We start from the raw sequence: 11283 nt of genomic DNA, 5'->3' as shown, positions 1-11283 counted from the left end.
TGTAACAGTATAGTTCCTTTAGTGTCGTATGTGTAGTATGTGTGTAGCAGTATAGTTCCTTTAGTGTAGTATGTGTAGTATGTGTGTAGCAGTATAGTTCCTTTAGTGTAGTATGTGTAGTATGTGTGTAGCAGTATAGTTCCTTTAGTGTAGTATGTGTAGTATGTGTGTAGCAGTATAGTTCCTTTAGTGTAGTATGTGTAGTATGTGTGTAGCAGTATAGTTCCTTTAGTGTAGTATGTGTAGTATGTGTGTAGCAGTATAGTTCCTTTAGTGTAGTATGTGTAGTGTGTGTAGTGAGTAATAGAAGCTAGGTTAAGAGGAGGAGAGGTGATGATCAGCAGCAGCAGCATGGTTTCATGCCAGGAAAGAGCACCACAGATGTGATGTTTGCTGTGAGAATGTTGATGGAGAAGTATAGAGGAGGCCAGAAGGAGTTACATTGTGTCTTTGTGGATTTAGAGAAAGCATATGACAGAGTGCCGAGAGAGGAGGTGTGGTATTGTATGAGGAAGTCAGGAGTTGCAGAGAAGTATGTAGGAGTGGTGCAGGATATGTATGAGGGAGGTGTGACAGTGGTGAGGTGTGTGGTTGGAATGACAGATGGGTTCAAGGTGGAGGTGGGATTACATCAAGGATCGGCTCTGGGCCCTTTCTTGTTTGCAATGGTGATGTACAGGTTGACGGACAAGATCAGGCAGGAGTCTCCATGGACGATGATGTTTGTGGATGACATAGTGATCTGTAGCGAGAGTAGGGTGCAGGTGGAGGAGAGCCTGGAGAGGTGGAGGTATGCACTGGAGAGAAGAGGAATGAAAGTCAGTAGGAGCAAGACGGAATACCTATGCGTGAATGAGAGAGAGGACAGTGGAATGGTCAGGATGCAAGGAGTGGAGGTGACAAAGACATCTGAGTTTAAATACTTGGGGTCAACTGTCCAAAGTAATGGGGAGTGCAGTAGAGAGGTGAAGAAGAGAGTGCAGGCAGGGTGGAGTTGGTGGAGAAGAGTGTCAGGAGTGATTTGCGACAGAAGGGTATCAGCAAGAGTTAAAGGGAAAGTTTACAAGATGGTAGTGAGACCAGCTATGTTGTATGGTTTGGAGACAGTGGCACTGACGAAAAGACAGGAGGAGGAGCTGGAGGTGGCAGAGATGAAGATGATAAGATTTTCATTGGGAGTGATGAAGAAGGACAGGATTAGGAACGAGTATATTAGAGGGACCGCTCAGGTTGGACGGTTTGGAGACAAAGCAAGAGAGGCAAGATTGAGATGGCTTGGACATGTGTGGAGGAGAGATGCTGAGTATATTGGGAGAAGGATGCTGAATATGGAGCTGCCAGGGAAGAGGAGAAGAGGAAGGCCAAAGAGGAGGTTTATGGATGTGGTGAGGGAGGACATGCAGGTGGCTGGTGTGACAGAGGAAGATGCAGAGGACAGGAAGAAATGGAAACGGATGATCCGCTGTGGCGCCCCCTAACGGGAGCAGCCGAAAGTAGTAGTAGAGTGTAGTATGTGTAGTATGTGTGTAGCAGTATAGTTCCTTTAGTGTAGTATGTGTAGTATGTGTGTAGCAGTATAGTTCCTTTAGTGTAGTATTTGTAGTATGTGTGTAGCAGTATAGTTCCTTTAGTGTCGTATGTGTAGTATGTGTGTAGCAGTATAGTTCCTTTAGTGTCGTATGTGTAGTATGTGTGTACCAGTATAGTTCCTTTGGTGTAGTATGTGTAGTATGTGTGTAGCAGTATAGTTCCTTTAGTGTAGTATGTGTAGTATGTGTGTACCAGTATAGTTCCTTTAGTGTAGTATGTGTAGTATGTGTGTAGCAGTATAGTTCCTTTAGTGTAGCATGTGTAGTATGTGTGTAGCAGTGTAGTTCCTTTAGTGTCGTATGTGTAGTATGTGTGTAGCAGTGTAGTTCCTTTAGTGTCGTATGTGTAGTATGTGTGTACCAGTATAGTTCCTTTAGTGTAGCATGTGTAGTATGTGTGTAGCAGTATAGTTCCTTTAGTGTCGTATGTGTAGTATGTGTGTAGCAGTATAGTTCCTTTAGTGTAGCGTGTGTAGCAGTATAGTTCCTTTAGTGTAGCATGTGTAGTATGTGTGTAGCAGTATAGTTCCTGTAGTGTAGTATGTGTAGTATGTGTGTACCAGTATAGTTCCTTTAGTGTAGCATGTGTAGTATGTGTGTAACAGTATAGTTCCTTTAGTGTAGTATGTGTAGTATGTGTGTACCAGTATAGTTCCTTTAGTGTAGCATGTGTAGTATGTGTGCAGCAGTATAGTTCCTTTGGTGTAGTATGTGTAGTATGTGTGTAGCAGTATAGTTCCTTTGGTGTAGTATGTGTAGTATGTGTGCAGCAGTATAGTTCCTTTAGTGTAGTATGTGTAGTATGTGTGTAGCAGTATAGTTCCTTTAGTGTAGTATGTGTAGTATGTGTGTAGCAGTATAGTTCCTTTAGTGTAGTATGTGTAGTATGTGTGTACCAGTATAGTTCCTTTAGTGTAGCATGTGTAGTATGTGTGTACCAGTATAGTTCTTTTAGTGTAGCATTTGTAGTATGTGTGTAGCAGTACAGCTCCTTTAGTGTAGTATGTGTAGTATGTATAGTAGCAGTATAGCTCCTTTAGTGTAGTATGTGTAGTATGTGTGTAGCAGTATAGTTCCTTTAGTGTAGCATGTGTTGTATGTGTGTAGCAGTATAGTTCCTTTAGTGTAGTATGTGTAGTATGTGTGTACCAGTATAGTTCCTTTAGTGTAGCATGTGTAGTATGTGTGTACCAGTATAGTTCCTTTAGTGTAGTATGTGTAGTATGTGTGTAGCAGTATAGTTCCTTTAGTGTAGTATGTGTAGTATGTGTGTACCAGTATAGTTCCTTTAGTGTAGTATGTGTAGTGTGTGTGTACCAGTATAGTTCCTTTAGTGTAGTATGTGTAGTATGTGTGTACCAGTATAGTTCCTTTAGTGTAGTATGTGTAGTATGTGTGTACCAGTATAGTTCCTTTAGTGTAGTATGTGTAGTATGTGTGTGCCAGTATAGTTCCTTTAGTGTAGTATGTGGTGGTCAGTATTGCATTATCGGTGTCCAGATGTGTATCCGTGCACACTGTGAACCGTCCTCCACGGCCGATTCCCTCTTTAAATACGTGTTTATAGTGTTGACAGATGGCAGCTTTCCATGCTGACAGCTGTGTGGTCTGGAAGATTAAGTTGTGTTTTATTGGTTTTCCATGCATACAGATAAAGTCTGTGTATAGTGTGTCTGGGTTGTCATACAGACAAAGTCGTGTATAATGTGTCTGGGTTGTCATACAGATAAAGTCGTGTATAGTGTGTCTGGGTTGTCATACAGACAAAGTCGTGTATAGTGTGTCTGGGTTGTCATACAGATAAAGTCGTGTATAGTGTGTCCGGGTTGTCATACAGACAAAGTCGTGTATAGTGTGTCTGGGTTGTCATACAGATAAAGTCGTGTATAGTGTGTCTGGGTTGTCATACAGATAAAGTCCGTGTATAGTGTGTTTGGGTTGTCATACAGACAAAGTCGTGTATAGTGTGTCTGGGTTGTCATACAGACAAAGTCGTGTATAGTGTGTCTGGGTTGTCATACAGATAAAGTCCGCGTATAGTGTGTCTGGGTTGTCATACAGATAAAGTCCGTGTATAGTGTGTTTGGGTTGTCATACAGACAAAGTCGTGTATAGTGTGTCTGGGTTGTCGTTTAACACTTTCTCCTTGTGTGTCTTCCTAGCCTGCGCGCTCTTGTAGTCCGCCGGGTAATTCACCACACTAGATTCAGTTGGCTTGGTTTCCATCACGATTGGTAATATTTACCACTACCAACGGGTTTTTTTGTTTGTTTGTTTGTTTGTTTTGCTGGCTAACGTTAGCTAATTAGATTACTTCCGGTCCTACGTTGCGGTTCTTACGTTTCATTTTTTATGCACATCAGATTCAACTGTCCATGTCCCACCTTTCCCTCTGCGTCGGCAGGTGGCGTGTTTCTTCGGGTTGTATCCGTAACGTTAGACCAGTTTACGTTAGACCAAGTCACGTTAGACCAGGTAACATTAGACCAGGTCACGTTAGACCAGTTTATGTTAGACCAGGTAACGTTAGACCAGGTAACGTTAGACCAGGTCACGTTAGACCAGGTAACGTTAGACCAGGTCACGTTAGACCAGGTCACATTAGACCAGGTAAGGTTAGACCAAGTCACGCTAGACCAGGTAACGTTAGACCAGCTCACATTAGACCAGGTCACGTTAGACCAGGTAACGTTAGGCCAGGTAACATTAGACCAGGTCACATTAGGCCATGTCATGTTAGGCCAGGTCAAGTTAGACCAGGTCACGTTGGGCCAGGTCACGTTAGACCAGGTCATGTTAGTTGTTGGGTTGTTTTGCTTTATGGTAGGCTAGCAGGTTAGGCAGCTGGCAGGTTATGCAGCTGGCAGGTTATGCAGCTGGCAGGTTATGCAGCTGGCAGGTTATGCAGCTGGCAGGTTAGGCAGCTGGCAGGTTAGGCAGCTGGCAGGTTATGCAGCTAGAAGGTTAAGCAGCTGGCAGGTTAGGCAGCTGGCAGGTTAGGCAGCTAGCAGGTTAGGCAGCTGGCAGGTTAGGCAGCTGGCAGGTTAGGCAGCTGGCAGGTTAGGCAGCTAGCAGGTTAGCCAGCTGACAGGTTAGGCAGCTGGCAGGTTAGGCAACTGGCAGGTTAGGCAGCTGGCAGGTTTGGCAGCTAGCAGGTTAGGCAGCTAGAAGGTTAGGCAGCTGGCAGGTTAGGCAGCTAGCAGGTTAGACAGCTGGCAGGTTAGTCAGCTGGCAGGTTAGGCAGCTGGCAGGTTAGGCAGCTAGCAGTTTAGGCAGCTAGCAGGTTAGCCAGCTGACAGGTTAGGCAGCTGGCAGGTTAGGCACCTGGCAGGTTAGGCAGCTAGCAGTTTAGGCAGCTAGCAGGTTAGGCAGCTGGCAGGTTAGGCAGCTAGCAGGTTAGCCAGCTAGCTGTTGGTGAACTCTTCAGGCAGGTTTAATGTGAGAACTTGGTTTGCTTGTTGGGTTAAAGGAGGGTGTTCTGTTAGGAAGTGATATACGCTGTCTTGTTCTTTTAGACTGTTTTCTAAATAGTCTGTCTCACTAGAGACCCAATGTTTGATATATTTTTTAGGAACTCATCTCGTGTGTGCGCTCTCCCTCGGTGTCTCTCTCTCTCTGTCTCTCTCTCACTGGTATGACTGTCCTGACTTGATGAACTGATGAATCTATGATGCTGCTGACCTGTCCGTCTGTCTGTCTGTCTGTCTGTCTGTCTGTCTGTCTGTCTGTCTGTCTGTCTGTCTGTCTGTCTGTCTCTCTCTCTCTCTCTCTGTCTGTCTGTCTGTCTCTCTCTCACTGGTATGACTGTCCTGACTTGATGAACTGATGAATCTGTGATGCTGCTGACCTGTCTGTCTGTCTGTCTGTCTGTCACAGTGGGTCGGGGCAAAGCAACATGAGCTCCAGGTTAACTCCATGCAGCTGCTGTACTACCAGGTCTTGCTATACACACGTGTATATACACACACACACACACACACACACACACACACACGCACACAGAGTTCTCGTTGTCTCGTTGTCTGACTGACGTTCATGTGTGGTCAGGCTCCTGTGTCTTCGGCTGTTCTGCTGTGTTTGGTTCCCTGCTTTGAGCCTCTGACTGGAGACGGAGGAATCTTTGGTCCCTGGTCCCTCTCCGCTCTGGTAGACACACACACACACACTTTCCCTCACAAGCACACACACAAACACACTAATACACACATATACACGGTAGTATCCAGGAGACAGACCGGTGAGGCAGGTCATCTGGACACGACGTTTACTGAGCGAGGCGTCGTGGCGTCGTGTCCAGATGACCTGCCTCACCAGTCTGTGGTTTTCTTACCTGGACTAGCATGTGTGGAGACAGTAATGTACAGCGTGTGTATTAATTTTACGTTTTGTTTTGTGATGAAGAAACATCTTCATCACAAACCCTAACCCTTCTACATGATTACCTTTCTGTTGTTACTTAGATGTTACTCTTATCGTCTTGTTCCCTTGGTGACATTCTTGTCTTGTTGCCTTGGTAACATTTCCGTTGTCTTGTTGCCTAGTTGACATTCTTGTTGTCTTGTTGCCTAGGTGATGGTGCTGTTTTCGGGTGTAGTGGCATTTCTGGTCAACCTGTCAATCTACTGGATCATCGGAAACACGTCTGCTGTCACGTATCCTCCAACCTCTGACCTCTAACCTCCCACCATCAGGCAGGTCACAAGTAATTGAGTAAGATTAGAAAACATCCTAAATCGGAATTTCCAAACATGGCTTGTCATGTAGAACCACCACGTCATCACTGTTGCAGGTTATTTGAGTTGAGAAAATGAAGGAAAGCAAAGAGGAACAAAAAGAAGACACAGGGGGCGCCCTGGTAGCCAGATGGTTACGGTGCAGGCCACAGAACCGCAGCATCCCTGGTTCAATTCCTGCCGGTGACCTTTGCTGCATGTCATACCCATCTCTCCCTCCCACATGTCCTGTCTGCCACTTGCTATCCTTTATCCAATAAGTGCAAAAATTCCAAAAAAAAATCTTTAAAAAAAAAAATAGAGGAGGCAGGAGCCAGAAAATAAGAGAAAAAGACGAAGGTTTGGGACTGTTTTCAATGAAAACCCAAGGTAAAGTAGAGGAGTGTATGCAGTGAAAAGCTGAACCATCACAGCAGTACCTGTGTATCTGTCATTTTATCTGACCAGGGCCTTTCTGTACATGTAAGATGGGATGTAGTAGTATCAGATGTAATAGGATCAGATGTCATGTAATACGATCAGATATAATAGGATCAGATGTCATATAATAGGATCAGATATAATAGGATCAGATGTCATATAATAGGATCAGATGTAATGGGATCAGATGTCATGTAATAGGATCAGATATAATGGGATCAGATGTCATGTAATAGGATCAGCTATAATGGGATCAGATGTCATGTAATAGGATCAGATATAATGGGATCAGATGTCATGTAATAGGATCAGCTATAATGGGATCAGATGTCATGTAATAGGATAAGATATAATGGGATCAGATGTCAAATCAAATCAAATCAATTTTATTTGTATAGCCCAATATCACAAATTACAAATTTGCCTCAGTGGGCTTAACAGCAACACAGCATCCTGTCCTTAGACCCTCTCATCGGATAAGGAAAAACTCCCTAAAAAACCCTTTAACAGGGAGAAAAAATAGGAAGAAACCTCAGAATTATAATGGACATACAATGTATGAAGAACATGATGCACAGGATGCCAAGCAGTGTCCACGTGCCAACGGAGCAGTCCAGGACCCAAGCCACGCGACCCGCATCATCATGTAATAAGAAAAACTTAGGTGAGGAGAGGAAGGGCAGGCAGCATCCAAATGGCGGCCACCATCACCACGGAGACCTGGGAGGAGAACCGAATGTCCATGCATGCAAGAGAGACTCACATGATACCATTCACACACAGAAAAAGAGAAAGGAGAAGACATCATTCAGAGAGAGAGAAAAGACATGTTAGAGAAGAGAACAGTTTGCAATAGTCATTAGCCATAATCAATTAAGTCATAAATTTGTCATAATCTAAACTCGATAATCTCGTCGGCAGAAGAGTGGTTGGTAAATTCATTGAGACAGAAAACCAACCTGCCATCCAGTACAGGTTGTGAAGCACTCAACTTAAAGGCAACTAATTGTAAGCTAAGGCAAAAAGATGAGTTTTAAGTTTGGATTTAAAGGACTCAACAGACTCTGATTGTCTGATGGCAGCAGCCAGGTTATTCCACAACAATGGAGCCCGATAGGAAAAGGCCCTGCCACCAGCTGACTTCTTTTTAACTTTGGGTACACACAGGAGCCCTGTATTTTGAGAACGAAGTGCTCGAGATTGCATGTAAGGTTTAAGGAGATCAGACAGGTAGGATGGAGCAAGCCCATTTAGGATTTTATAAGTCAGCAGAAGCACCTTGTATTCTGATCTAACATGGATAGGAAGCCAATGAAGGGAGGCAAGAATTGGTGTAATATGGTCACATTTCCTAGTTTTAGTTAGGATTCTAGCAGCAGCATTCTGAACCATCTGAAGACTTTAGTACTAGAATGTGGCAGACCTGAGAACAGAACATTACAGTAATCAAGTCTGGATGAAATAAGTGCATGTATTAGAGTCTCTGCGTCAGCCATGGAGAGAAAAGACCGAATTTTAGCTATGTTACGTAAGTGAAAACAGGCAGTCTCAGTGATTTCTTTAATGTGTTTATCAAAGGAAAGGCTGGGATCAAACGTAACACCAAGATTTTTGGCTGCTACACTTTGTCAAACCACAGAGTTGTTGATTGTTATCATTTCTTGATCAAATTGGTGTCTGTGTCTAGCAGGGCCAATGACCAGCATCTCGGTTTTATCTGAATTTAAAAGCAGAACATTAAGTGACATCCAGTTTTTCACAGTAGCCAAGCAGGCCTCTAAGTTAGTGATCTGAGTATGATCATCAGCCCTTATAGGCACATACAGCTGAGTATCATCAGCATAGCAATGGAAATTTATTCCGTAACTGCGTATAATTTGGCCAAGAGGTGTAATGTAAAGAGAGAAAAGTAGAGGGCCAAGTACTGAGCCCTGAGGCACACCATATTTAACGTCGGAAAAGTTTGATATAATATTATTATAGCAGACACAATGTGTTCTTCCAGATACATAGGACTTAAGCCAGAGACACCAAAATTACAATTTAATCTATCTAATAGTATACAGTGATCGATGGTGTCAAAGGCTGCACTGAGGCCCAGTAGCAGAAGCACAGAAGTGGAATCAGAGTCGATCGCCAGTAGAAGATCATTTACCACTCTGGTCAGAGCAGTTTCAGTGGAGTGACAGGGCCTGAAAACCGACTGAAAAGGTTCATATAGATCGTTTTCTTCTATATGGGTCAAAAGTTGTTGATACACAACTCTCTCTAGTACTTTAGAGGACAATGGAAGATTAGAGACTGGCCGATAGTTATTAAGAGACCCTGGATCAAGGTGCGATTTTTTAAGTAGAGGTTTAACCACAGCTGTCTTAAAACTGCTGGGAACAATGCCAGTGGTAAGAGATAAATTAACCATGTCTAGCATTGTAGGTCCGAGAAAAGGCCAGAGGTCTTTAAAAAGTTTTGCTGGTAAGGGATCAAGTAGGCAAGCAGTTGGTTTAGAAGCTGACACGAACTTAGTCAAAGCATCAAGAGAGATAGTCTCAAAAGCTGTAATAACTGGGACTGTCAGTGACTCATTATGTAGATATGAATTTAGTATGACAGGATCTGCAGGAGTAGACGGAGTTGAAGAACTAATTTTGTTTAAGATCTCATCAACCTTATTGCAGAAAAAATCTAGAAGTTCATGGGCTGTGAATGGTGAGCAGCCAGTTGACGACTGCTTTTTAGTAAGTTTAGATACAGTGTCAAAGAGAAATCTGGGGTTATGTTTATTAATATTTATTAAGTGAGAGAGACATGCTGTTTTTGCAGCAGATAAAGCACGCTTGTATTTCAATAAACGCTCGTGCCAAGATAGTTAAAACACTTCCAATTTAGATTTTCACCATTTACGTTCCAGTCTCCTGCAGGTCCGCTTAAGAGCGCGTGTCTCATCGTTAAACCAGGGTGTAGGCCTCTTTAGTCGCCTAGCTCTGGTAGGGAGAGGTGCAACTGAATCGAGGAGACTGGAGAGGGCCACATTTAAGTCACTAGTGACATGTTCAACAGAGTCAGTTACCACAGTGAAAGGAGCCAAGACTTCAGGCAGCTGCTGTCCAAATGCAGCTGCAGTGGAGGGAGCAATATGGCAAGTGGCAATTTCATCTGTGCTGACATTAACTGGACAGGCCAATAATGATTCAAATTTGATGAGAAAATGATCAGACACAGCAGATGTGGTTGGTAAGACATTCAGATCAGAAACAGCTATTCCTTTAGATGTCATATAATAGAATCAGATGTCATGTAATAGGATCAGATATAATAGGAGCAGATGTCATGTAATAGGATCAGATATAATAGGATCAGATGTCATGTAATAGGATCAGATGTCATGTAATAGGATCAGATGTAATAGGATCAGATGTGATGTAATAGGATCAGAAGTAATAGGATCAGATGTCATGTAATAGGATCAGATGTAATAGGATCAGATGTAATAGAATTAGATATAATAGGATCAGATGTAATAGGATCAGATGTCATGTAACAGGAACAACATGAGAAAAACAGGCAGGTCATGAAGAACATGAGATGTGACGGTGGACGACAGGGAGGAGCCAGTCTGTAAGTTGTAGGCCAGAATGAATCTTGGTCTTCGGACAGTTAAAAGTATTTTTCTTTGGCTGATTAATGGGATTGATCATCAGAATAATTGATCGATTACTAAAATATTCATTAGTGGAGCCGTAGGTGGATGCAGCTTAGTGCAATGAGAATTGCACTAAGCTGGGAACATTCACAGACCCTTGGTGTAAAAAACAAAACAAAACAGCTAACAGACGACAGGAGCCCTGAAGCCTACCAGCCAGTGTTAGAGCCCTGTCCACACGACCTGCTCCTTTTTCCTGACAAGCGTTTAAAACACACCTTTCAAACAGCTGATGTCACATGTCAGCTGATGGAGGGATGAAACGGCTGATGTCACATGTCAGCTGATGGAGGGATGAAACTGCTGATGTCACATGTCAGCTGATGGAGGGATGAATCGGCTCTATGGCTCTTTGTTTTCCTGAGCAGGCTCGCTCAGGTATAACATGTTTGGACACTTCAAGTTCTGCATCACTCTGATTGGAGGATACCTGCTCTTCCAAGACCCGCTGTCACTCAACCAGGTGAGAGGGGGTGGGGCTTAGTCACACCTGTAAATGCAGCTGTGCTGTGATCAGAATGAGGTCTCATGTCTTGCTAAAGGGCACCTTGGTGCTGGTTGTAGTATCATGTTTTTACATCCCTCACTTCATCTCAGTGAATTTGAACTAGCCACACTTGAAGAAAAACACTCACATCGACTTGTTCTGTTTAACTTGTTCTCTTAATTTACACGTCTCTCTCTCTGTCTCTCTGTCTCTCTCTCTGTCTCTGTCTCTCCTGTCTCCGTCTCTGTCTGTCTGTCTGTCTGTCTCTGTCTGTCTGTCTGTCTCTGTCTCTCTCTCTCCGTCTCTCTCTCCATCTCACTCTCTGTCTCTGTCTGTCCTGTCTCTCTCTCTGTC

At 43.5% G+C, this 11283-nt stretch overlaps 1 protein-coding gene across 1 annotated transcript in view; it reads left to right on the top strand.

Annotated features, from left to right (window-relative positions):
* slc35e3 (solute carrier family 35 member E3) overlaps positions 1-11283 on the top strand; it is a 36760-nt gene that overhangs the window by 24099 nt on the left and 1378 nt on the right. Inside the window, 4 exon segments of the mRNA XM_056277608.1 lie at positions 5466-5525; positions 5637-5735; positions 6159-6241; positions 10821-10905. Coding sequence (XP_056133583.1) covers positions 5466-5525; positions 5637-5735; positions 6159-6241; positions 10821-10905 — 327 coding nt within the window.

This window comes from Lampris incognitus, chromosome 3 (assembly GCF_029633865.1).
Source record: "Lampris incognitus isolate fLamInc1 chromosome 3, fLamInc1.hap2, whole genome shotgun sequence".
Classification (NCBI taxonomy): domain Eukaryota; kingdom Metazoa; phylum Chordata; class Actinopteri; order Lampriformes; family Lampridae; genus Lampris; species Lampris incognitus.
The sequence above is the reverse complement of the archived record's forward strand: the minus strand, read 5'-3'. Positions and strand labels throughout refer to the sequence as shown.